The sequence below is a fragment of the Canis aureus genome, chromosome 34 (assembly GCF_053574225.1).
Source record: "Canis aureus isolate CA01 chromosome 34, VMU_Caureus_v.1.0, whole genome shotgun sequence".
Lineage (NCBI taxonomy): Eukaryota > Metazoa > Chordata > Mammalia > Carnivora > Canidae > Canis > Canis aureus.
The window spans coordinates 17,187,858-17,214,866 of NC_135644.1; the positions used below are offsets into that span (position 1 = coordinate 17,187,858).

General features: G+C 41.8%; 1 protein-coding gene across 9 annotated transcripts in view; it reads right to left on the reverse strand.

Moving 5' to 3' along the window:
* Nucleotides 1–2,685: 2,685 nt before the first annotated feature.
* NOSTRIN (nitric oxide synthase trafficking) overlaps nt 2,686–27,009 on the reverse strand; it is a 56,046-nt gene continuing 31,722 nt past the window's right edge. For 8 of the 9 annotated variants that reach the window (XM_077883635.1, XM_077883634.1, XM_077883638.1 and 5 more), the window contains 9 exons: nt 24,739–24,864; nt 16,298–16,396; nt 16,077–16,202; nt 11,698–11,806; nt 10,729–10,817; nt 7,836–7,961; nt 6,827–6,941; nt 5,641–5,730; nt 2,686–2,905 (listed from right to left, as the gene is read on the reverse strand). In XM_077883635.1, coding sequence (XP_077739761.1) covers nt 2,769–2,905; nt 5,641–5,730; nt 6,827–6,941; nt 7,836–7,961; nt 10,729–10,817; nt 11,698–11,806; nt 16,077–16,202; nt 16,298–16,396; nt 24,739–24,864 — 1,017 coding nt within the window. In that variant the 3' untranslated portion in view covers nt 2,686–2,768. The other variant, XM_077883636.1, reaches the window with a different exon arrangement.

Consider the following 27,009-nt stretch of genomic DNA (forward strand, 5'->3'; position numbering starts at 1 on the left):
CGGATCGCAGCTTGCTGGAATCTCTGACACTGTCCATGCAGCCCCATCCTTGTAGCTCCACTCCCTCTACAAAGGGTTCCTGCTCTTCCCTTCCCTTCCACCCTGGTCCAAGTTCAAGTACCACCTGATCTTGACCCCCCCACCCCCCACCCCCAAGCCCATCTTCCCAGGGTTATCCACTCTTCCTGTGTAACACTACAAAGGACAATAGGACATGTCATTTGATTCTAACACACTTTTCTTGTTCTAAGTCAGGCTGATTACCCGCCAAAGCCATCAAGACTCGGGGAGGAGGGGGCTTTTTTGGAGAGAGGAACAAAGTTACACTATACTCAAATTACTTATCAGTGAAAGCCGTATGATACTATGCAATAAAATTTACTTTACCCCAAACTGGATATTATATTACTTTTTGATAGATCAAAAGGCACTTTAAATGATTAACGGGGTTTTATTATAAGTGTTAATTATTATGGGTAATTGAAAATGAAAAAAACGAAATTAATAGATCTTTCTGGTTGATAGTATGATGGATATATCAGCTTGTATTCTATTAGAAAGAAGATAAAGTACAATAACGCCTTCTGATGTTTTCAGTGAAAATCTGGCTCAGACCTCCACTGCTTATATTTCAGGCTGTCACTGTTGCTAAAAATTTTCCTGACATATGGAACTGGATAGTGGAGTATAATTATGCAAGCCCAATTAAGAGTTTAAAAGTATTAATATTAAAAGTTATTTTATTCTCTGTGGAAGATCTGTGTACATCATTAATCTTCACAATCTTAAATTTTTATCGAAATGTAAAGGATACCATTCCCACTTGTCCCATCAGAAAATTCTTGCCCTACTAAAAAGATATTCAGCAAGTCTATCCTACCCAACTATATTCGTACATATACTTTGACATTATTTCCTTGAACATTAAAAATTATATGTCACGGATGCAAAAAGAAGTTGCAGCAATGTTACAAAACAGAAAAGCCATTTATATTTTCACAGCGTAAAATGGATTTACGAAAGTAGAGGGGCATCTTTCTTTGAAAATTGCTTCCAATGAGTTTCAGGGCCCAGCCACCATTATCATCACTTTTTCTATACAAATGATCCGTTGTAGGCTGCAGTCAATTTCTACGCAATTTTTTATACATCAAGGCTTAATGGAAAGAAGGAAGATGAAGAGGAAATATAAATTCAAATTTTCTGTTCATGGTCTAATGGCCTATTATTCAGCCAACTTTCTACATGTAGAAAGCCTTCATTAGTACACCATTAAGGATGACATTAAAACTTCTGATCTGTTCTTCTAGGCTGTAAGTTATGTCTCACATAACAAATTTTACTCGAGCTCCTTCAGGTCTGGTATCTCTATCTATAAATACCTCTATGTGTTCATTATATCCTGCTATAGGAGTGTAATGGCACAGAGTATAAAAAATATATGTACCTTGGCTTGAAAAACTCCTTTTTGAAAGTGTGAAATTTAATAAATAAATTAAAAAAAAAAAGAGGTAGGTGGCACAAGAGTAATGGAATGGATTTTAATTACTCTAATGTCACACTATTTGGCACAAGAGTAAACATGCCTGGATGCTTCTATCAACACTTTAACCCTCCATTCAGCTGAGTGTGATCTCCAGGATGATTTAGGTCATTATCTGATAGATGCTGCTTGCACCACTTCTCTCCATTCTAAAATGTTCTCCTTTGGGAAAAATCTGAAACGTACCCTCTCTAGTCTCAATCTTTTCCCATTAAAGGGCATTTGGGGAAACAGCATGACACTGCTTCTCTCTAAGTATTCCATTTTAACAGTAAATGTTGGTTTCTAGAACTTTCTAACCAGAGAGACTCATTAGCATGTAAGGTTCCTCTCACTAAGAAATTGCTTAGGGTATTCCTTTCATAATGACCTACTAGGGAAGTGCACATTTCTTATCTCGAAATTGGTATATGAAGTTTCCGAATGGACAAGGGTGCAAGAGATTTCAGGCACTATCTCCTTCCTAACCATTTCCTATCCACTTTGCTCTTGCTCTCAGATCCTGAGCCCTCACTTGCTCACCCCTGACCTTACTTCTACGAGCAGTTCTGGTTGTGCGTAGGTGATAAATAAGAAGCCACTGCCTTGGAAGATTATTGTTGGCTCAGGATGAAACTCCGTTCCACACTGAGCTCCTCCGCCCAGTCTCGAGATCTCTCATCTACCATGCCCTCATCTGCTCATAGGGACTCTTGGCCTCGGCTCTCGATCCTTTATTGTCCCTCTCCTAACCTGGGTCTATCTCCCTGGGGTCTTACCTGGCAGGCTCTGCTGAGCTCTTCATCTCCAGTTCTTCCTCACCTCCCAGGCCCTTCCGGGCACCCCCCTGACCCCCGGCCCAGGCCTGCTCTGGCCTGTTGCCACACAACCCAGTGGAAAAGGACATCAACGTTCTCACCTCTGTTGTGCCCCCAGAAAACTACGTGAGTTCAGGCAAGGGGCTGAAGGATCTGAACTCTGCCTCTCTCCCTGTGTGACACCAGGGGCTGTGTCGGGGCATCTCTAGGGTCTCTTAGGAGTTGAAACTCTAGTTGCCGCAGGGCCTCTTTCCTGCCTCCCTGTGCTCTCCATCTTCTGACTCTGTTTCAAGCAAACACCCGGGAGTGCAAAGTGCCGTGACGCGCAGGTAAGACTCCATGATGTACTGTAAAGGTGACAGCATTTATCTTTATTTTCAGTGCACTGTACGGGTTACTGAGGGGGGCGGTATGGTCGGACTCTTGTCTCAGGCCTGGGTGGCCGGGCTCCCGGCATCCCAAGGGAGCTCCTCCACGTAAGCAGCAGGAAAGTGGCCCCTTTTTCCGTTCACAGATCCAAACCACCATCCTTCTTCTTGCTTCCTGTATATAGTCACAATGTCGCCTGTGAAAATGCACATTTAGTTAGACAAACGGGGCCCTGTCATTTAAGCACATCCCAGGGACGCCCGGGTGGCCCAGTGGTTGAGCGTCTGCCTTTGGCCCAGGGCCTGATCCTGGAGACCCGGGATCGAGGCCCACGTCGTGCTCCCTGCATGGAGCCTGCTTCTCCCTCTGCCTGGGTCTCTGCCTCTCTCTCCCTCTGTGTCTCTCATGAATAGACTGGCAAGCCAGTTTTAAGGAGATGCTGTGTTCAAGGACTTACTTGGCGGCACTCTCTGCACGCGATCCAGATGAAGCAAAATGTACTGACCACCTGGGTAGAGGCAGGCGGAATGCAGAGAATAAGGTAATGGGGCAACCAACTTGTGGCATGAGGTAGTTTCATTAAAAACAGAATCCTGTTTCCCCCTCGCGCCGGATGGCTTACTCTGGATACAGCCTGGCTTGTTAGCAAACTCTTTCTCGGTGTCTGTGTTTTAAGGGTTTCTCATGTTTGTGGCCGAGATAGTCCGGTAGGGTGACTATTATGAGTATGTCTCAGCTACCAGACTTTTCTTTAGCTCAAGACAGCTTCTCTCCATTACATGTGCCAGTTTTACAGTCCAAAGTTCCAATGCACAGCTTTGCACAGGATCATAACTCTCCATTCAATGACTTAGATAACTCGAATCAAATATTGATTTGAAGACCCTACTTTTTAAAGCAATGATTCAAATCCATAGAATTCCTAAGAAACACGCGGCCCTTCTCTAATTCTCTTTCAAAAAATACTATTATGATATTAATAACCCTAACGCTTAACCTGCTGCCCCAAATCCTCTGGCTAAGTCCTTCTCTTGTAAAAAAAAAAGTTCTTTCCCTCCGGCTGCTGCCTGCACATCAAAGCAGAAACTTCCTCGCGTTCCTTCAGGATCCAACAGCTCTTTTATCTTGAGCATCCTTCTGAGGTAACTTTTCGATCTTTCTTTCTTTCATTCTCCTCCCCAGTTATTTTCTTTCTCAGGCAAAGGAGACTGTCCACCCTCCTTCTTTCTCCTCTTACTCATAAGTCACTTTTTAGTCTTACAGGAGATCATTCTCAGCCTAAGGTCTACTCCAATGAGTCCTCTCAGGTCAGCAGATCTCAGGTCAGCATGTTGACACAGCCTACTGATAGGAATTCAAACAAATAATTTTAAGTCTTGTTGCCAGCTTCCCGAAGTCTCCAATGGCTCCTTACTTACAGAACCCACTTATATTATAAAGTATAAGTAGACTTTGCTGCCAACAGAGAACTGAAGACAAAGAAGAGAATCAATTTATTGTGTAACTACGTAACTCAAACTCAGGCCCTCGGGTCTAGGTGGCATCTGGGAAATGCGTTTTTTATTCACAAAGAAAGTGGGAATACAACACTTCTCTTACTCACTTACTGCTGCAGGTAACCCTAGGATGACATCATGAGGAACAAGGTGACTTCCGGAACACTTCCAACTTTTAAATAAGGGCAACGTTGATTTAAGATGAATGGAGGACAGGGTTTATTTTCTATTTCCTTTTCTCTTATCTTTATTTATTTCTGAGCTAGAAGGAAAAGTAGTTGCTGGAAGAAATCTGACTGGCAAACTGAAAAGGAAGCACCCATTAACCGATAGCAAATATGTGGTGTCCCTGTTGTACAGCTGCAAAATGCATCATGACTTCCTGTTGGCTCTGGGTGCCACTCCTGCTCGTAGGTAATGAGCTCTTTCCCACAAACACAACTCTTTCTCACTAACCTTTTGACTTCCGGATCTCTGCCTTAGTTCTAACATCCAAACATGGTTGCTAAGTGGACACACAAAGAAAGTTGAGGCTAGTGACTTTCTTATTTAATGTTGAGGTCTACACTAACCATGACGGCGTACCCTTCCATGTTCAACAAAAATCTGTGGTACAGGGGGTCATTTCCTAGATTGGCCATAAAACACTTTTCTGAGAGGCAAGTGGGAGAAACATTAAGCTGGGAGTCCTCTGACCCTGCTTCTAGGACTCACGCTTAGCCTAAGCCATGAAAGGAAACCATTTCACATTCCTGTGTGTTCAGCTTTCTGAAAAAGAAAAAGGTGGGGCTACCTTTCTAATAACTTTCCATTCCTGACACTCTACCCCAGGTTACCACTGTGATAAGAAGCATGACTCTGGGTTTCTGAGTTCAAAGCCTGCACTATCACTTCCTGCAACTTCAGCCAAAGTGCTTAACCTTTCTATGCCTCAGTCTCCTCAACAATAAAATGGGGATAAACAATAAAACCTGCCCCCCCAAAGGGCTTTTATGAACATTAAATGGGGCAATGTGTTGGGATGCCTGGGTGGCTCAGTGGTTGCGCGTCTGCCTTCAGCCCAGGGTGTGATCCTGGAGTCTCAGGATCGAGTCCCACATCAGGCTCCCTGCGAGGAGCCTGCTTTTCCCTCTGCCTATATCTCTGACTCTCTGTGTCTCTCATGAATAAATAAATAAAATCTTTAAAAAAAAAATAAACGGGGCAATGTGCTTGCAGCAATGTCTAGCACTTAGTAAGATTCGAATGAATGTTAGCTATTTTTATTGTGTAACTTTTATCTTCGATGAGCCTTATCTTTATAAGGATGATTATAAACCTGAGATGATTTGATGTTGTAGTCGCTTGTAAGGCTGTCATAACAAAGACAGAGTTTTATTCAAGTGAAAGATCTCAGCATGGTAAGGCAATCAAACTATTTGAAAATGATTCTTACCTTTCTCCAAGTTTAATTCATCATCTTGTCTGGCTTGAAAAGAATATAAAGCCTTGCAAAGACCACTGCCAATCTGGACCACACCGGAGGCTGAAAGTTGGATCCAGTTATAATTACTAACGCTGCATCAGTAGGCAAGATGAACATGACGGGAAGCTCTTGAGTTATTTAACAATGTGGTGCCCAGCCTAAATATACTGACATCTTCTCAAAAGGAAAATTTATAATTTCATGTAATATTCATTCGTTGGTGTAGGAACCATTTGTGACATACTACTATGTGTAAGGACCAGGTATATTATATAATCAAAAACTATATGATAATGTGGAAAATAATAAGTCTGGAGAAAAAAATAATAAAGATGATAATTTAAAACTGTTTCCCACATGAACTTCTTTATCAACATCAGTTAGCTAATATATGTGGTAGTTGAGGCATATTTTGGAAAACACACACCAGTTTTGCCATTCAGGTATAGTTAGGGGCCACTTAGAACCCATGCTTGTTTCCATCACCCTACGGTTCTGATGGAACTGTTTCTTAAACAATGTGATGATGATTATTTCCTACACCATGTGGACCATTATGTCCCATCCTGTGTTTTCTGGAAATTCTTTTTGCCAATTTCTCGTCAAGAAACTCAAGAATGAAGGTTAAGGAAACTATAGTTAAGCAAGGGACAATGACACGTGGTGTGTGTGTGTGTGTGTGTGTGTGTGTGTGTGTGTGTGTGTTGAAAGGTGGGTGTAGGTTGGCAAATGGCTAAGGTCAGGGGGCTGAATAAAAAGAGTAGGTAGGTCTTAGGATCACCATGTTTCTCGCAGAAAGGACAGGATTTCCATGGAAGTTTGGAAGAGGCTGTGGAAATAGAGCTTCTCACCATGGTTCAGAGGTGAATGTACAGACAACAAATTGCAGACTGTCTGAATAACATGGATGCCAGTCACCTAGGGGACCTTCCCATATCATACATTTCCCCCCCAACCCTCCGCTTTTTGACTCATTCCCACATTTTGGATTCCATCTGCACAGAAAGCTACAAATGCTAACAAATTAATCATTCCTAACTGAAATGCAAATTTCTTTGAGCTGATATATGCCCATGTGACTGTGAAAATAAAATGTAAATGTCACAATGCACTTTACCCATAGAACCCAGCCCCGTCATTGTGGGTATGGGATTACCTGTTGATGAAGAACTTGGGAGTCTCTGCCCCCCAGAAGATATTTTGCTCACAACGTTCTCTAATCTCTTCATCAGAAAAGGCCGGGATATTTTTACATAACTATGTGTCTGTTGCTGTTTAGTTAAAAAAAAAAAAAAAGTCATTTTAACAGTCCCATCATCCAAAGTATTTGCGAGAAGTAACTCTTCTGCAACTGTTTTCCTCAGGAATTTGTTTTTTAATTTTTGGGAGGAGAGTCTATCTAAACTCTACTATAAATCTTTCTTGTTTCTGAAGCCATAATCTTTTCAGAATTAGACAATTACCGTATTTTATAGCCTGTGTTTGCAATCCTGACCTACAACTCAAGGTCAAATAATAACATTCATAGCTTTACTTCCTCAAATTCAACTTTAATTGGCTTTCATGCAAGTGAAATTGCTATGACTGTCTAAATGATTGAGATGGTTTTAGAGTTGAGTCTCATGGAAAGAAAACCATCCCTTTATCACAAGATGGTGACAGCTCCCTCTTCTGACAGGAAACGGAGAAGAGCTGCAAGCAGGAGCTACCCCATGTGTATTCACATGCTCATCATCAGTTCCTCTAGTGTATCACCGGCAAAAATACACAGGTGTGAAGTTTTTAAATTGTACTCACGCTTTACCCGTCTCGTATACTATGTTAAATGGATGGGACTACTGCATATCACAAAATCTTACAATTTAGGTCTGTATGAAATTTTACTTTACAAGCATATTCAAAGAATAAAGGTATGAGGAGGAAGAAGGAATGCAACGTGTTATGAGCTCCTCATATTTAGTCTACCAAGAATGTATTCATTTGTGATTAGCTCTTGTTACTGCACTCGAAAGGAATACAAATAAGTTTATCTTAAAATGCCACAGTTGGGATTTGGATATATGGCACACATGGTTCAGAATAGCTTTTTCTTGCCCTGGTACTACTTGAAGCCACTCCATATAACAAGCCCAGTCAAGAAATTATGAACAATCTTAAATTTTTACCTTTTCTTTCCACCTGAAGATGGAGTTACTACAGGGATGGCTGGGCTGAGGTCTTTGCTCAAGTTCTGCTAACACCGATGCCAGTTTGTAGGAGTTTGCTTGCAAAAGATCTAGTTTCAGATTGGTCTGTGGATACATCATTTGGCCATGTGAGTAAATTTCAAGAAAATGAAGCACAACTGGGCAGGTAACGGGATATCAGGATAACTTCCAAGGTGACAAGGAGGTCTAGAAAGGTACACATTCAACTCATGCAGACAGGTGCAGAAAATGCTAAAGAGAACAAAAAGTGGAGTCTTTAAGCAGCTTAAAGGGAAGCCTTAGTTGTGGAGTGCCCCTTATTCTGTACTCTTCTAAACACAAACTGGAAACCTAGACAGATCAGTGTTCTGTGGCAACAAACAGCATTTCTCAATTTTCTGTTGAGGAGTGAGAAAGGGAATAGTTAAGTGTTGATTATAGAAGGCAGGCTTTTGAGGGCTTCGAAGAGAGGCAGTTGAACATAGTGCCCAGCACTGTGAACATAACCAAACTGGTACTAAATAGGATCAAACTAAAATGGTGTGAGGTGGGCTTTGTTGCTGTTGCTGCTGATGTCACTGTTTTTCTTAAAAAGGTGAGGTCTTACATTACCCAAAACGTTTGTAGTTAACACTTCTGCAAACTGGAAACAATATTCTGAGGTATTTGGGTGTAAAAATAAATGAAGCTAAAGATACACTCCTAGTTCTCAATTTGACCTCCTATTCCCCATTTGATCTTGTGCTAGAAACTTCATAATAGCTTCTTTTTCAAGCTGTGTTCAGTCCGGGTAAATCAAATAATGGAATCTAAACAATGGAAGGGATCTACTTATCCCATCTCTTCCTCACCATTATTTCTTCCTTTTCCACACCTCCAGCATGGGGATTCCTGACCCTAAGAGCCCTGCTGAGGGCCACAACCATAGACTGAACATCTCTGATCAATGGGGAACGATCCACTGCATCATGGGGTGGGCTTACCTAAGATGATGAAATCAAAACCCACCGCAGACCGTCCACCATTAGACCTGGTCTGCACTGGAGGCCGTCATGGGGCAAGTCTCCTTCTCGTCTATGTGATACGCTCCTTCCCATACCTGAAGACACTGTCTACTCTAGATACATGCCATTTCTGCAAAAATTTCTCACAGAACATGCCTTACCAACATTCTTGCTTTAAATATGGCACTCGAAGGACCAAGAGACAATGAATTAGGAAGAATTTCAATGAAACAGAGTTTCCTCCTGCAAGAAACCTTCCCTGGGTAACACAAAGTCTACCCGTAGTTGCCCTCCACCAGATGCAGGGTGTGTAATAACTGAGTTACATGCGTGTTTGGCATCCACTACTTGAAGGTTCATGTTGGCTCCAATCACAAACACCATGGGTTCAGGGGTCAGACCCTCTCCGACCTTGCACCCTCTGCTGTGTGAATCAGGCCAGAGTGTTCCCAGATGATCCCAAGACGTGTTCTATGCTGGTAATGACAAAATGCTATGCCAGAACCACCAAAGAAATCAACTTAGAACCTGACACCATCATAAAATGCTCCATATATGACATTATTTTGGTAAATATTATTTGCATAGACCATGTAAACCAAACATTTCACACCGTCACAGAAAATGTCCGACTGCCCTGTAATTTCATACGAACTGCCGCCATGTTGTTAGGCCTCTGTTCCCAAGTGAACAGAATTCAGGCCTTTCTTTTCACGAAGATTGTTAGGTTTGTTTTTACAACAGCTCCCTCACTAAAGGAGGCCTCTGCTGAAAAATAGATTAAACTGTACCTGGCTATATTGGCCTCCTTTCCTCCAAAGAACTAGTGGAATTGCCTGTTTGGACACAACTCTTAGGTACCTGCTCTCGCAAGAGAATTGGTTAGGCTACAGTCAAGGTATGAACAGCTGGCCCAGCTTCCCGTGTCCTTCAAAACATTGCTAAAGTTTTTTTTGTCTCTTCCTGAATTCTTCTCAGGTATGAATCCCAGTCAACTTCCCCCTCTCTCTAATCACAGCAGAAGACCTATATCTAGCCACACACAGCACCTGTTTGTTTTTGTTCCTGTATAAAATCCACAGGCCTTTGCTGACCTTTCACGGTGGCTTCCTCTGGAGCATTGTCCACTGCTCCCCTCCGTGGGACTGCTGTGGTCCAGGTGCTCAGCAAACAGGCCCAGAGGTGCCTCTCCCTGCCCTCTCCTGACAGTACCCCCCTCCCCTCAAAACCACCCCAGCCTCTAAACTTTTTTTCCCCTTTTCTCAAGTTTTTGCCACACACCCCAGACTACCCTCTTCCTCCTGTGGCCACAGTTTTCTTTTGTCCTGTTACTTTCAGAGGCTCCTAAAAGGAGGGGGATAAATGAACAATGGACTCTTAATAGTTAGCAGGATTTCAGCTCTCCTCTGTGCACGGCGCTGGCACTGTCTAACTCACACTGTATCCCCACAACAACCCTTGGGGGTAGGTACCGAGAAAACTAAAGTTGCCCAAGTCCCTGTAAACGGCAGGGTGAGATCCAAATACCGGCCTTCCCGAATGCAGGCCCTGTGCTTTTGATCACTTTTCTTAACCGGGTTAAAGTACACAGGGTTTCCAGACCTGCATGGAATTATTCTATTTTGGGGAATTCTATTTCAGGCACAATTGGTTTCCTGGAAGGAGGCTAAAGCAAACATTTCTAAGTACAATTTTTCCAGATCCCTCAAACTGCTCGTCAAGGAGGCAACTATAGAAGCTCTGACCAGATTGTTCTGTATCATGAGAAAAGAAAAGCAAGCAGAGGTCAAATGGGCCCAGAAAACAAGCATTCTAAAAATAACTCTTTCATCATTAAATCTAGGAAAGTGGACTCTGCAAATATTTACCTCATCCATCAAGGCTGCTGTGATTTTTTGGCTCTCTGCATCTGGGAAGGTGGAGTCCTTGGAGTAGGATTTCAGCATCCGTTCCAGGCCTGACAATGAAATCATCCTCTCAGTCACCGCTGTCCATCCTGTCCTGGAGGGACACAGCTGAGAGGGGGCATGTGCTGGGGGAGCCTGAGCCCAGAAGGGACACCGAGAGGATACCCCAATGGCTGACGCTCTTTCTCTTTATCATTGTTCCCGACTTTTACTGAAGGGGTGGCCTGTACCTTCGTTTAATGAAAGTTGAGAAATTCTGGTGCTTATAAAATCTTGATTCCCATTTTTCAAGATGAGCTTTCGAATCCTCCTTATGGACCCAGTCCATGGTCGATTCCCCAAACCATCACAGTGTTAGACTCTCCCTCACTACAGAATTTATGTTTCTAAACATTTCACTCTCTTGGATTTCCTATCAGGGATTACATTTCAATGCTTTGTTCCAGTCCATGTAAAATAAGCTCTACATATCAGAATCACAAGCACGGGGTTGTTTTTATTTTCCATATCACTCCAGATCTGCTTCCCATTCTGACATCCCTAACTCATTTAGAAGGATAGCTTCAAAAGGAGTAAACAAGAAAACCAAAGGCTGTGTGCAAAGGAGGTTTACCATATTTTAAGCCAAATGAGCTGTCCCTCATTCCAGCCAATTTCAGATACACGGCAAAATGCTATTATTTCTGGAAATGGAGACATAGTGCTTGCATAGCTCTCTCAAATGGACCAAAATGTCATTTTCAATCTGTTTGCACTCCCCTTTCTCCTTTCTCCTTTTTCTTTATTCACACAAATTAGGTTTGATATATGAGTCTTTAAATTAAGTGATCCCTGCCCCAGTTAGCAAAAATGGAATCACCCGAACTCTGAATGAAACCTCTAAGTAGAATACTTTCCCTTATCAGGCCATTCATAGATATAATTACACACCTTCCCGGTCTCTTAAGGCTTTTTCGATATCTTTTTGCAGTCTCAACAGTTTTGATTTCAGTGAAGACTCTTGTCGCTCTTTATTCATTGCATTGTTGCGATCTTCTTCCTTGAGGAGAAAAAAAATGCTTAACAATTTAAGGAGAAAAAGTAAGGTTTGCTATTCCTAGTTGCACTGAGTTTTCACTGACAGCTGTTTTAGTAGTAACTTGAGGGAAGAAAAAAAGTAAAGTCAGGAAAACCTTTGGTTTTATACAGATTGCTCTATCTGTTCCAGACCCGCTTAATAGGAGAACATCTTGTCCATAACTTGTAAGTACCCAGCTGAGCACTTTCTTTAGTAGAACACATCCTTGTTGGAGAAAGTCTTATTATAGTTATTTCATAGTTTCTTGATAAGTAAATCTATTGGTTGGATACTTTATGGTTTTATCTTGATTCAAGTTAGAGTTCTTTATTTTTTTTAAAGATTTTATTTAATAATTCATAAGAGACATGCAAAGAGAGACTGAGACCTAGGCAGAGGGAGAAGCAGGCTCCCCGCAGTAAGCCTGATATGGGATTCGATCCCAGGACCCCAGGATCACACCCTGAACTGAAGGCAGATGCTCAACCATGGAGCCACCCAGGTGCCTCTAGTTAGAGTTCTTTCAAGGTCCAGATGTGGCCTCATGTGTTTGTCTGGAACTTGGAATGGAACAAATGTTCATCGTGTTCTGTTCTGGATTAGCTGGCCATTGAGGACACATGAGCTCTTTCCAGAATGCGTCTATAAGTTAGTCAGGCCTTGAGCATAACATTCAGACTCCTAGCCTTTCAAGGCCACGTTCATTCATGAGTGGCACAGACAGGAGTGCCTGATTCAGCTGGGGCCAGGACATGGAGGTTTCCAGGGGGCTGGGAGACCAAACCAGAATTTTTCGGTCAGGGGTAAGGAGAGCAGAAGGTTCACTGAGTAGGAGAAGTGGTGCAGCAAAGGGCAGAGGGAGAACTGCAGGATAGGTACCGGGAAAAATAAAGGCCAGTTGCTTGAATAATCACAGTGGAAGGAAAAGTCATCTTAGTAGGTTAGGCCAGATTTTCAGGCTGACGTAGGGATCTTATCTATGAAATGTGAGAAACTGTTAACAATATCCGAGCTTTCACATACATAATTTCAAGGGTCGAATGAAAAAAAAATGAGGATGTCAGGATTGGGTGGGGAGGTGACTGACTGTGAGTGTAGTAGACAGACAAGGAGCCCCTGGAGAAAGAGGGGACACTGATGACTGGAGACAGAAGTAGAGGAGTCAGGACTCTGCTGATACAGAAGGAGAAAAACTAGGATCCTGAAAGCTGAGGGAGAGATTAGCTTTAGATCCACCGCCCTGAAGAAGGGGAAGCGTGAGGAATTAGGGCAGAGCCAATAGCCTTTATGGGAATAATTAAGGTATAGATTAAAATATTTTATTTACACATTGCGAATTACATATTATAAAAGTTGACATCTAAGAGCACCTGGGTGGCTCAGGGGTTGAGCGTCGGCCTTCGGCTCAGGGATCAGGGTATGATCCCGGGTTCCTGGGATCAAGTACCACATTGGGCTCCCTGAAGGGAGCCTGCTTCTCCCTCTGAGTATGTCTCTTTCTCTCTCTCTGTGTCTCTTATGAATAAATAAATAAAATCTTTTAATAAAATAAAAGTCAGTATCTTTATTACATGTGATCCTTGCAACTTTATGATATTGGTTTTATTTTCCCCATTTTCACTGTGACACTCCGAAAAATACATGAAGACCCAAATGAACCAGTTTGAAACCCAGGTCCTCTGAATCCCAGGTCTCTTCCCAATCTGCTACTGCACAGGCCCGGGCCCCTGGGGGCCGGCAGCCCCCACACCAGCCCCGGCTGACCTGCAGGCTGCCTAACTCCAGCCCTCAGGCCATCCTTGCTGGAGAAATGCCCATCATAATCCGGCTCTGGCTCCATGCCAGGCCCAGACTGCATCTGGGTTGTTTGGGGAGACCTATTGTTTACAGATGTATTTCCAGAAGGGCATCACTACTGGCACAACTCTATACTGCTATCCTGTAAGTTTCTTAAATTCATCCTTCTCTTCCAAAGATTTTCAAAAGATCAGTAGTGAAGGTGGCATATGAAACTGCAGATACAATCTCCTTTATGGTAACATCACGAGTATTTTCACACTGGCCACCAGCCCCTCGGTATCTGCACTCGGATTGTTCTTCTGTTTTACCCTCATCCATGTACATTTCTTGGCAACCAGATGTAAACCAGCCTACACTTATTGCCAATGTTTACAAAGTCAGATTTGGGGCGTGTTTTGCTTTGAGGATATTAAGGAAATTCCATTTACCCATTTGGAGATACAGTCCATTCTTTCAGACAACAGATACACAGTCATCAGCTCCAGAGCACCGATGTTCCACAGAAACCAAAAACTCCCATGGGCATGTCAATTCAAGATAAACTGTCATGGTTGCCTCCTTACATTTCACTAGAAGCCTCGTCAAATTTTCAAGGAGAATGATCCCTATTTTACTGACAGGTTAGTCAATAGGGGCACTTTCATAAAAAAGTAACAAACAAATTTTATTGGACATTTTTCCCATCTCAGGGGTCACCTACACTATTTGGAAGGGGGGGGGGAAGAAGAGCACTTTCCCTGTGTAATCAAATCTTCTTTTCCACTCCCATTGCTACCTTGCTTCTACTTCAAACACACATTGCTAATTAGCTTCACATTTGCCAGAGGAGGAAAAAAGATTTTTTTTTTTTAAAGAATTAGGCCTTTTTTAAGATGTTATTTATTTATTCAAGAGAGACACAGAGACAAGCAGAGACACAGGCAGAGGGAGAAGCAGGCTTCATGCGGGGAGTCTGATGAGAGACTCAGTCCCAGGACCCCGGGATCACACCCTGAGCTGAAGGCAGATGCTCAACCACGGAGCCACCCAGTGCCCCAGAAAAAAAGATTTAATTAAAGAACTAGGTGGCCACTTACTGCTGTTTGGAGGGTGGGGAAGGGAGAGCTGGGCAGGAGCCACTGCTGTGTCTAATCTAATTGCCTTTCCTTCTCCTTCATCTCTTGTTCCCTGAGCAGGATCCCTGGGATGTTGACTTCAGCTACACTTTTAAGCCTATAGGAGGCCGTGACCAATAGGCTAGTTCTCCGGACCGGGGGGAGAAGGGGGAATGAACCCTCCCAATCTGGACCTCCAAAGTCTGGATGAAATACAGCAGAGGAATCCTTCCTGCAGATTGTGGTAATTAATGAGCAGTTCCTAGAACACTACAATTAAGACTAACAAGAGGGGAGCAGAGGACAATCTTTGAGGCGTGGCCCAAGAAGACAAAGAATTTCCCCCAGATGTCAAAGGAGTGAGATGCCTGGGTTATGACCAGGAACACAGATTGGTTTTTAGCATGTTCCATATAATAGTAGAATCACCCAAATGCCTTGAAAATAAGCTTCTGTAAGAGGGTGTGAGGTTTTCAAAGGCAAGGATCATGAAGAACACTGATAATGATTCCCACCTTCAAGGAGTCTTCCTTTCGTTTGATCCCCTCTACTTACACTTACTGACTTGTCCTCACACTGTAGGGCTGCACTTATGGACCGGGTTCTAACAAATAGAATACGAAGAGATGTCACTTCTGAGGTCAGTTCGAAAGACTACAGTTCCATCTTGGACGCTCTAGCTCCATCTCTTTTGATCACTAGTTTCTGGGGGAAGCAGGCTGGCCTATTGTGAACTCCCTGTGGAGGAAGAGCCCCGCATGGCAAGGAGCTAGTATCTGCAGCCAGCGTTTCAGCAGGGACCGGAGGCCTGCCATCAGCCACATGAATGAGTTCGGAAGCAGGCTGTCTCCCAGGAGAGCCCTGACACATCCGCACTCCTGGCTGACACCTCGGTGGCAGCCTTGTGAGGGACTCAGAGGCACCCAGGGAAGCCACACTTGGAATCCTGACCCACAGAGACTGTGAGATAGTAAGTGCTTGTTTTAACCTGTTAAGTTTGGGTGTAATTGTTATGCAGCAATAGACAACCAAGAGGATATACAGTGATTATTTATATTTATAGGTCATGAAACATGCCTGTCTGGCATTGCTCTAGAAGACCAAGCAGAACGATTCAGTCTAGAATCCCTTTGGACTTTCTTCCCTTCTAGAGAACACCAGAGACATATTCCTATTGCCTAGTTTGTAAACCACATGCTGTTTCTTTTTTTTTATTTATACAGACTATGAAAAAAATCTATTTTCATTACAAAACAAGATATCTCCTTTACAATTGCTCTCAATTTTCTTCCAAATGCATCCCTCAGAATATTACTAAGGTTCCCCATCAGTGGAATTTTCTTCCACCCCATACTTACAAAGTAATCTGTTAATAGGAACTCAGATTTATTTTCTGTGGACGAAACTGCAGTTTCTTCCATGAGAGCCTGGATATCTTTTTCAACATCTATCTTGCTGATGGCACAGTGAATCTGCGTGTGGCACTGCAATGCCAAGAAAGCATAACAAGGTTACTGGAGAATGTTTCCTGTGAGTTCTTACCATGCTTATCAGAAATAGAGAAATCCGTACTACTCACCGTGGTCAGGGTTTGGCCAAAAACAGAAATATGTTGAGTGTACTGGTTTAAGTTATTGTACAAAAGTTTAATTCTTTCCTTCTCCAGCTCCAGGATGCTCTGAAAAGGTCGGAAAAACCACATAAGATTTACCAGTTGTGGAAAACTAAAGTCACCCACCCAAGCACTGACATGCCCCAAGTCTGAGTGAAGTTTCATGTTAGTGCCTTTCGATTATGTCATACCCAAGATGTCCAGGCCAGGAATGTGATTTGGTACGTGTCGTGTTTGTCTTTATTTAGGGTTGGTCTAACTCACAAAATTTCCCCAGGCTGTTTTGTCCCAAAAGACATATAGGCTGATGTTATGTGTTACCTGGCTTTCACAAAGAAAGGGGAGGAAAGAAATCATTTGAAAAGCTCCTCTGGGTTCTAGGAGAGGAGCACAATGCCCAGTAAAAGCCATGTCTACGTCTTAGAAATGCATTCAGATCCTAAATATTTTTAGAATTGTTTGTGGTGCATACAAAGCATTCTGCTAGTCTCTGCCAGGGAAAGATGATGAACTGCAAAATCTCTGCTTAAGGAAACTATTTGACAAGAGGAGAACCCCAAAGTCTGATCAACTCATAATCCTAGCCTAAAATTAGGCCTGGGGGATCAAAGACCACTGCATGAAGGTGGGAACATAACCTCTCCACTTGGTGTGAAATGATTAAAATTCCACTCTCAGAGTTTCACAACTTGTACCTAGGAAGGTAAGTAAGAAAGTGAGGGATGTCACATTTCCCATGTTACTCATTGACATTTTAGAAAAAGTTAGTTATTCGACTTCGCCACTCTTTGCTAGCTGAGCTGCTGACTGGTTATTTTGAGGGTATGCGGGGAAATTCAGCAGCTAAGCGGGGTGTGAAAGGGTTGGGCCAAGGGGCATTCCTAGGCCAAGTAGGGGTGGTGGGAGGCTGCTGGGTACGTGATCAGAGGACTTCGGGCTTTAACAGAGATGGCAGGTGTCCAAGGCAACATGCTTTCCATCCCATTTTTGTAAGGACAAGGCCCGGGCATTCCTCCTTCATCCAGGCTGGTTGCTCTCATCATGCCTGCCATCCCACCCAATTCCATGTCACACAATAGAGAGGACTCAGCTATACTTTTTCATGAAGAAGGCTTTGGGGAAATTGGTGGGTAGCATTACCATAGGAAGTAAGAAGACTGACTACGTATCAAGGCCTTTGGTAGGGTGGGGGTATGGGGGCAGAGTCACAACGATCATTGGGTTCTCCCATCTGCCTCTCTAGCACATCTGCAGGACCTACTGGCCCGATACAGCATGGTGGCACCTTATATCTCTGTGGTAGACTGTATTCATATTCAGTTGTTATTTTATCAATGGCATATGGTCACTTTAAACTTTTTTGGGGATATATTTTACTTAAATTAATTAACATATACTGTATTATTGGTTTCAGAGGTAGAGGTCAGTGATTCACCGGTCTTGTAGAAGACTCAGTGCTCATTACATCACGTGCCCTCCTTAATGCCCGTCACCCAGTTACCCCCATTGCCCCACTCCTCCTCTCCAGTGACCCTCAGTTGGTTTCATATGATTAAGAGACTCTTAATGGTTTGTCTCCCTCTCTGATTTTGTCGTTTTATTTTTTCCTCTCTTCCCCTATGATCCTGTTTTGTTTCCTAAATTCCACATGAGTGAGATCATACGATAACTACCATTCACTGATTGACTTATTTCACTTAGCATAATATCATCTCGTCCATCCATGTTGTTGCAAATGGCAAGATTTCATTTTTTTGATGGCTGAGTAGTAGCCCATTGTATATATTTACCACATCTTTATCCATTCATCCGTTGATGCACATCTGGGCTCTTTCCATAGTTTGGCTATTGTGGACATTGCTGTTAATAAACATTGGGTGCAGATGCCCCTTCGGATCAATACATTTTTATCTTTGGGGTAAATACCCAGTAGTGCAATTGCTGGGTTGTAGGGTAGCCCTATTTTCAACTTTTTGAGGAATCTCCATACTGTTTTCCACAGTGGCTGCACTAGCTTGCATTCTCACCAACCCTGTAAGAGGGGTCCCCTTTCTCTGCATCCTCTCCATCATCTGTCATTTCAGACTTGTTAATTTTAGCCATTCTGACTGGTGTGAGGTGGTATCTCATTGTAGTTTTGATTTGTACTTCCTTGATGTTGAGTGATGTTGAGCACTTTTTTCATGTGTCAGTTGGCCATTTGTATGTCTTCTTGGGAGAAATGTTTATTCATGTCCTCTGCCCATTTCTTGACAGGATTATTTATTCTTTGGGTGTTGAGTTTGAAAAGTGCTTTATAGATTTTGGATACTAGTTCTTTATCTGATGTGTCATTTGCAAATATCTTCTACCATTCTGTCAGTTGTCTTTTGATTTTGTCAAGAGTTTCCTTTGCTGTGCAAAAGCTTTTTATCTTGAGGAAGTCCCAATAGTTCATTTTTGCCTTTTAAAATTTTATTTATATTTTTTAGTTGTGGTAAAACTTGCATAACATAGAATTTACCATTTTAACTATTTTTAAATGTATACGTCAGTGCCATTAAGTACATTCACATTGTTGTGCAGCCTTAATTATCATCCATCTCCAGAACTTTCTTCATCTTGCAAAACAGAAACTCTGTACACATTAAACCAAATTCACCGTTCCCCTTTCCCCTAGGCCCCTTGGTAACCTCCATTCTACTTTATGTCTTCTATGAACTTGACTACCCTAGGCATCTCATACAAGAAGAATCGTAGAATATTTGTCCTTTTGTGTCTGGCTAAGTTCATCTAGCATAATGTCTTCCAGGTTCATCCATGATGTAGCATATGTCAGAATGTCCTTCCTTTTTAAGGCTGAATAATATTTAACTCTACGCATATACTGCATTTTGTTTATTGGTCTACACTCATTTTAACACTGTTATTAAATGCAAGCAGTAAAAGGCTCAGGCAGTAACTATGAACATCTATGTCAATCACACGCAAATTCCAATTCTATGCCAAGTGTCCTGACACTCAAAGCAGAAGGTCAGAGCTCTGCTTCCCCATGATCACTTCTGTATTGGGTCAGAAGCTGCTCAACTTTTCTAAGTTGGTGGGAGCTAAAACTTTTGTTTCTGTTCTTGGTCCCTTGAGTCTTTCTTCAGTATTGCCAGGCACCAGCCATTGGAAAGTGGTTATGTGCTCTCACATAGTGAGTAAAGACTTAGAAGAGTGGCCTATCCAACGTGTTGCTTCTTCAAAGGTCAGAGATAGATGCTTCCTAACTAATATATAAAACAAATTCTGCTCAGTTGCTTGAACCTCAACTGGAACCATCTTCAGAAAGAGACTTTACACCTTTGAGAAAGTTCTAGAAAGCAGCTGTTCTAGTTTAGCACCATGAACAAAGGACAGGAGAAATAAACAAAAGCTGGGTTTTAGGAACACATTGTATCCTAGTGGGCAGCTATGTCCTTATTTTAACAGGAGCTGAGCCACCAGTATCAATCTGCTACTAGAATATCCAGGAGATGGAGGAAGGTAATGGTTGGAGGAGATGGTAATGGTTAAGAGATTTTAATTACATTTCAGGGAAATCATTAAAATGATCTATGTTTGCTCATGAAAATAGGCAGAGATAAATTCCACTGTGCAAAGGGGAAATCTATATCTCATTTAATGAATTATTGCTTTCTATTATCTTGTTCTCTTTGTATAAAATTGGCAGTAGAGAAGCAAAATACTCTGGAGAACATAAAACTGTTCTCTTGTGCCTTTATGATAGCACATATATGAGAGCGTGGACAGAGTTAGCAGGGAACAGCAGATCTGGAGACTGGTCGGGGCCCAAGGACCGTGATCATTCATACTTTTCATTCATTTTTTTTCTGTCCTGCTGTCCTGTCCTTGGCAGGACTTCATTTTCATCTAAATTGCTTCTATAAAACTGATCAAAGAAATATCATGTTCTTTCTAGAGCAAGAACTCTCAAATTTCAGAATGCTTAGCAATCACCTAGACCCCTTCTGAAAATTATTCAGAGGTTCTGATTCATCCCTTTTAGGGAGGTGCTCAGGAATCAGAATTTTAACAAGCACGCTAATTGCTTTGAGACATTGTCCTGGGACTCTAAAGGGCCACAACAAAATTTAATTTGAAAAGTATTTATAATTCTTCCACCCAGAGATAACCCGTAAGCATTTTGATGTATTTCAGTCTATCTAGGTATGTGTGTATGTACTATTTTATTTTTCTAGTTACCTAGCAAATTATTCACATTGGTATCGTTTTTTCACTAAACAGTGTACAAAAGCGGTTTCTCATGTTGTTCATCTCCAGAAACATCATTTAAAATAGTCCACTGTGTGGGATTGCACACAGCACATTTGATTCATTTAGTCATCCCCTAAAGGTTAGCCATTTGAATTGTTTCCTCCCTTTTGCTTTTAATGTATTTTGAACAGAAATTGGTTTTTTAGCTATTTCCTCAATATATATTTATAGAAAGAAAATTATGTTTTTCACTACGAATGCTGGGAGAGAGTCAAGCCCTACTGTCCTGGGGAATCCGTTGTATGCCGTACATGTCACCATCTCCCCACTGCACCTAGAGAGGTTCAGTCACCACCACCCCTGGGGGAGCTGTGAAAACATTCACTCAGATTATTTTCTGTGTTATGTGGTTCAGATGAGGAACACTGTTGAGAAGGCGAATATTTTTAATGCTCTTGACACGTACTGCAAATGCCTCTCTAAAATAATTCCTTGAGTGCTTACTGTCGGAACCAAACACATGGTTCTTGGTAATTCTTAGTAGCAGGGCTATTATTTTTCAAAATATATTATAATTGCTTTCTACCAACTGAATGGTTTATTCTTGGAAGGGAGGAAATGTGACTTGAGCATAGTATGATTACAAATAGTAAGACTGACATGTGGTGTGTGGAATTGGTTTTATTACTTCATAATGACACTTGAAACTTGACATTTCTCAGTATCTAGTAAACTGCCTTGAACGCAGCTCAATGAATGTTCTCTGAAAGAATTGGTAAATCCAATTTGGAGGGAAGAAGGGGTAAGAGGATGCATTATGGAGTGTTTAAATGAATTCTTATATCCCATTTTCCACAGAAGAATGGTGGGAGAAGAGAAGGGAAAATGAAACTGAACAACTCTTGTCACATTTCCACATCTCACACTTATAATAAAATCCCCCTCGAATTCAATTCAGCCCACTTTTGTTATGTCTTCATGAATATAATATTCTACTTCTGAGTTTGTAAACAATAGAAGATCTAGAACACACAGTGTAATATGTGAGTCAGTCACTTGGGGCGGGGGGGGGGGGGCAGACTGAGGGTACCCAAGCCAAGGGAATACGAAGTAAGGAATCGGTCTTGGTTAGGGCGAGGCGAGGATGTCTTGGCAGAAGTAGTCTCAAGTGGGTCTACAGGGCTGGGCTTGTGCTTGGGAGGCAGAAGGCAGCTCTGAGGGAGCCACAATAAGAGAAAGTATGAGAACGGAGAATGGAAAGAGAGAGGGGCCGGCATGGCCTCTGGCACGGTGGCAACAACAAACCAGGGCAAGAAGGGTGAAAGGAAATTTTTCTTTTCCTTAAGGAGATTCTGATTTTTAGTATATTCTCCATGTGACTTCGATTCTAATAAAAAAACAAACAAACAAACCAACCCTAGGCTTTTAAATATTTTTAAAGCTAGTTGAAAGAGATTTAAAAAAAAAAACTTCAAGTATAATTAACATACAGTGCTGTACTAGTATCAAGTATACAAGATTATGATTCAACAATTCTATATATTACTCAGTGCACATCACGACCAGTGTCCTCTTAATCCCCTTTGTCTGTTTTCCCCATCCCCTACTCACCTCCCTCTGGCAACCGCCAATTTGTCTCTGTGGTTAGGAATCTCTGTTTTTATTTGTCTGCAGAGACATCTTTTGAAATACAGATAAATATATATCTTGTCACCATCAGGGAGACTTTGTAAACAAAAAAGATACTTCCAGGATGTTTTAATATAAAACTTGGGGCTGCTGAAGGAGGGGTGGGTTGGGAGGAAAAGTGTAGGAGGACCCTACCAGGAAAAAAGAAAACAGAAAAAGGAGAGACAGACCTAGTAAGCGCCTCTGAGAAGGGAGTTGGTAATAGCAGTACCTGAGCCGTTTTGAAGGTCAGCTGGAGGTCAGCTATGCCAGACATGCTGGCTGCCATACCAAGTAAGAACCATAATGATTCCCCATTGCTATGACATGGGGAGATGAGGGGGGTGAAGACATGGAGGTTAAGTATTTCTCTCATAGCCCTTGAAGGGCATCTGGAAGATGGCCTGGGAGCAGCAATTTCTCTCCCATAATCTAACAGGGTTTCCAAGGAAGTCAGCCCCTGTGGAAAAGCCACAGGTCCACTGAGAAGTCCCAGGGGGTGAGGCAAGACCAGAGGCCAGGTTGGAGAGCCAGGTTTCAGACGGACAAATGTGGAAATGAAATCCTTGGGCCCGGGCACCTGGGTGGCTCAGCGTTTGAGCATCTGCCTTTGGTTCAGGGCACGATCCCACGGTCCTGGGATTGAGTTCCGCATCGCACTCCCCGTGGGGCCTGCTTCTCTCTTTGCCTGTGTCTCTGCCTCTCTCTCTCTCTGACTCTCACGAATAAATAAATAAAATCTTAAAAAAAAAAGAAATCCTTGGGCTTTTCTCATTTTCATCTAAAACCTATCCAAAATAAGAAAGGAGAGTACCAGGATCCTATGTTTGAAGGCATAAATTAAAGAAGGGTTTATTCTAATTTCGTTCTCTCCTTGACTAGTTTTCATCTCTTCTTTAATTTCCCCACTCTTCCCTAATTGCATCTATCCTACCTTGAGAGCCAACAGCAGCAGATTAAACATGCTCTTCAATTTCCACTTGCCTAGGTCCTATTAGCGCAGAAGCAGAGAGTGGAGGTCAAACTGGGGCATCAGCCTGCCTAGGCTAATCCTGTTGCCATCCTGGGCAAGATACTTCATGTCTCACTTCCTCACTATAAATTAGGAATAAAATTATGGCCTCATCATGATGTTGTGATGGATACAAAATAGAATGCAGTGAACTGTCCATAAGCAGCACCTGTCTCATTATCACATTACTGTGCTTATCAAATTGCATCATGATTGCCTCTTTTTGCAATTGTACCTTGCTTTAAACTTTTTTTTTTTTAACTTAAAATGTGGAGGAAAATAAACCAAAACATTCATGTTCTTAACACCCAGAACTGAAAATTATTTAAGTTGGACATCTTTATGTTGACTTAAAAAACAGAGAGCTAAGCTATTCAGATTATGGTAGTTGGAGTAATTTCTGAGCCTGGGTTTGCTTTGTCCTCCCCATCAGGTTGTCCACACACCGTGTGGCTGTATGTGGCAGCTCTGTTGAATTCTCACCATTTCCCTCACGCAACACAGATTCAATCTCTATGTATAAGTTTACAAACACACACACATGAAAACTCCCTGTAATTTGGGATGTGAGTTTTTTAAATGCTTTAACTTATATAGAGTGTATAAATAGCATTCTTTTCTACAACATCATGTTTTTGAGGTTGATTTGTGTTTATATATAGTTTTAATTAATATTTATTGCTAGATATTGGTCTACTTTTTAAATTAGAGCACGTTTAAAGAGTAATTTCTCTATTGATAGGAAGATTGTGTACATTTTTTCTCATCATGCAATTATAAACAATTCTGCAATAAACATTGTTATACATCACCACATTTGTGATGTATACACGCACATTTCAGTTTTACTAGATACTCAAGTTATTTTCACTCGAGAAGTATAAAAATTCTTGATTCCCAGCAATTCTTGTTGGGCAACACGGGATATTGCCACTTTTTAATCTTTGCCGAATGATTGAGCATCTTTTCATATGTTTATTGGTGATTTTGATTTTCCCTTTTGTGATCTGCTTGTTCATACTCTTTAATTTTTATTGGATGATTTGCCACAATTCCTTCTTTATACATCTTCTTTGCTGCTAAACTGTACACCTCCCAAGTCGAGATGGGATCATTGCTCCAGCGGAACTCTGTAAGTGATTACTGTATAAATGAGCTCTCAGGCCTAAAACTCATTTCTGAGTATCGAATACTCAAGCCTTAATTTACACTTCACTTGGACAGCACTTTTGGAAGTTAGCTGAGTGCTATTGTGTCCATTGAGGATTAGAATTTGGCCAATGATATTCAGTAAATATTCACTGGTTATTGGATCCACAGAGCAATGGAAACAATTGGAAGTTACGTGGTCTCTCCAAAGTCACAGTAGGAGTGAGGGTCATTACCAAGGACAGAGATCATCAAGTCATGTAATTGTAGACCTGACCTTCATTTTCAAGGTGTCACAAAGCTCCACAGAAGAAGAGAAAATTGCCAGCAAACGACTCACCTGGTAGCAGTTTTCCAGGGTATTTTCCCACTTCAGTCTGGCAGCACAGCCAGCTAGGTTTTTTTGGTAGTAGCTTTCATCTTCTTTTGCCAATTTCTCTGTCGATTTTTTCAGTTTGCTGAGGAGCTGAAGGAAAATGTCATTGTTACATACTCATTAACACATTTGTCAAAGCCCTTGGTGATCCCAGGTAAAGGACTGCATACATCCCAGTGATATGGTTCCCATCTCCCAGCTCAAGTCAGCAGCAGTAACTATAGATGACAAAATCAAAAATCTTTCTCAGAGAAAAGGCATATTAGAGCTGAAAGTAGACCTATGGGTCTGTCAGTATGATTCCTTCCATTGTTCACATGAGGAAACAGAGGTCCTTAAGTAGGATGTGATGTGCCCACGTTTATCGAATCAAGGAGGAGGCCAAAAGACTGGGGAGGGAAAGCAAGTCCAGATTGGGAAACTCCAGCTCAAGATTGTAACCCACTAATGATTCCTGTACTCTTTTTTGGTAAATCCTCTGTGTCCCAGCATCTCTTACCAGGACAGGAAGAGATTGCAAAAGTGCATAATTTTAGAACTGGCTCACTCACTGGTGAAAGGCCTGAGGCACAGGCCAATGTTCACTACAAGCTGTGGACTGCCCAACAGCTGCTTTCCCCTCATCCTGCTCCCCAGTGATCTGCTCCTTCACGAAGAACCCCCTCTTGCCAGCCACCAAAAGTGGCCATTCTGATTATGAAGCTCGATTATGAAGCCCTCCAGAAAATCAAAGTGATAATAAAACTCTCTGTAGCGGAGTAGCTAAAACTGATTCTCAGAATGCTCAGACAAGTAATTCCACATCTTTGAGAACAAAGTAAGTTGTTGTACATGAATGATTCTCAAACTTGAATATGTTAAGGAAGGACGTGGGTACTTATAAAATTGCAGATTTTCAGGGTCCCACAAGTAGCAATACTGATCTAGTAGTTCTATACTGGGATAAGGAATTTAGAATTTCACTACCTCTTTAGGTGATTCTGATGCAAATAGATTTCAAAGCACAGTTCAAGGAGCACCAAAGATCCCTCTGACTTAAGCAGTTTAGGAGTTTCAAGGACAAAGGCTTTTAAAAATGACCTTCTTTATGCTTACGGACATTTTGACTAATGTTTTAGTAATGAAGGACGGTCATCCAAATGGTGAATATTAACACCACTTACTTTATTATTCCAATTGATGTGCTAGCTGTTCAACTGTCCCTTGGCTCTGATGTATGACTTACACAGGACACATTTGGTTTTGTATATCAGGTGTAATGAACCACATTTATCTGTGGAAACATGAGCTTGTGAATTTTAACCTGATAATAATAGATTGAAAAAGCTGAAAGTGTGCCATGGCTATCCTTTGCTAAATCATCATCCTTAGATTCAGACTTTATTTGAGGTCATCAGGAAGCCTCTATGGCCTTTAAAAAGAGAATCATATGCTCATATTCGAGTTTCAGAAAAGTCAGAGGAGTCCATAGATGGGAAATAGATAGAAGGAGGCAATGCTGAAAGCCAGGAGACCAATCTGCCGAGTACTCCACACGATGGTGATGTGGGTGGGCCTGGAAGAGAGCAGTGGCAAGGGAGAAAAGCACAAGCAGCAAAGTTCAAGAAGTATTTGGTTCAGGAGGTGTAACCTCGAGGATATGTTAGATGGTAATATTCAAAGATATAGAAAACACAGGAATAAAAGAATATTTTTGGTAGAGAGAAATGATGGTTCCAATCTTGGATGTTCAGTTTGAGATGCTAAGAGGCAGTTTAGAGACTTGTTGGGCTGGAGACATAAATTGGGATATTATCAGCCTGGATATGGTAGTGGAAGCCTTGAGAGTATATTTATTGAGTACTGCCTATTTAGTGAGTACCTGATTTGGAGAATACTGTGTCGGGCCCTGGAAGTACAACAATGAATAAAACAGAATGAGTCCCAGAAGAGAAATAATCAGGAAAAGCAATATATAAAGGTCGGGAAGAAAAAGAGAAGTCCATAAAACATTGCGAGAGAGAAAAACCAAAAGAATAAGGTGTTGCTGAAATCAAAAGACAAGAATTTTCTAGAAAGAGGAAGTCAATAATCCTTAATGCTTCCAAGAAGTTAAATAAGATAAGGGCTGGAAAGTACACATTGGCTTTAGCAACAAGGACGACATTGTTTTCCAAGCAATAACACTCTTCGTAGAATGGAGGAGGAAGCTTGGTTGGTGTGGATCGAGGAGTGAACAAGGATTTTCATTAAATC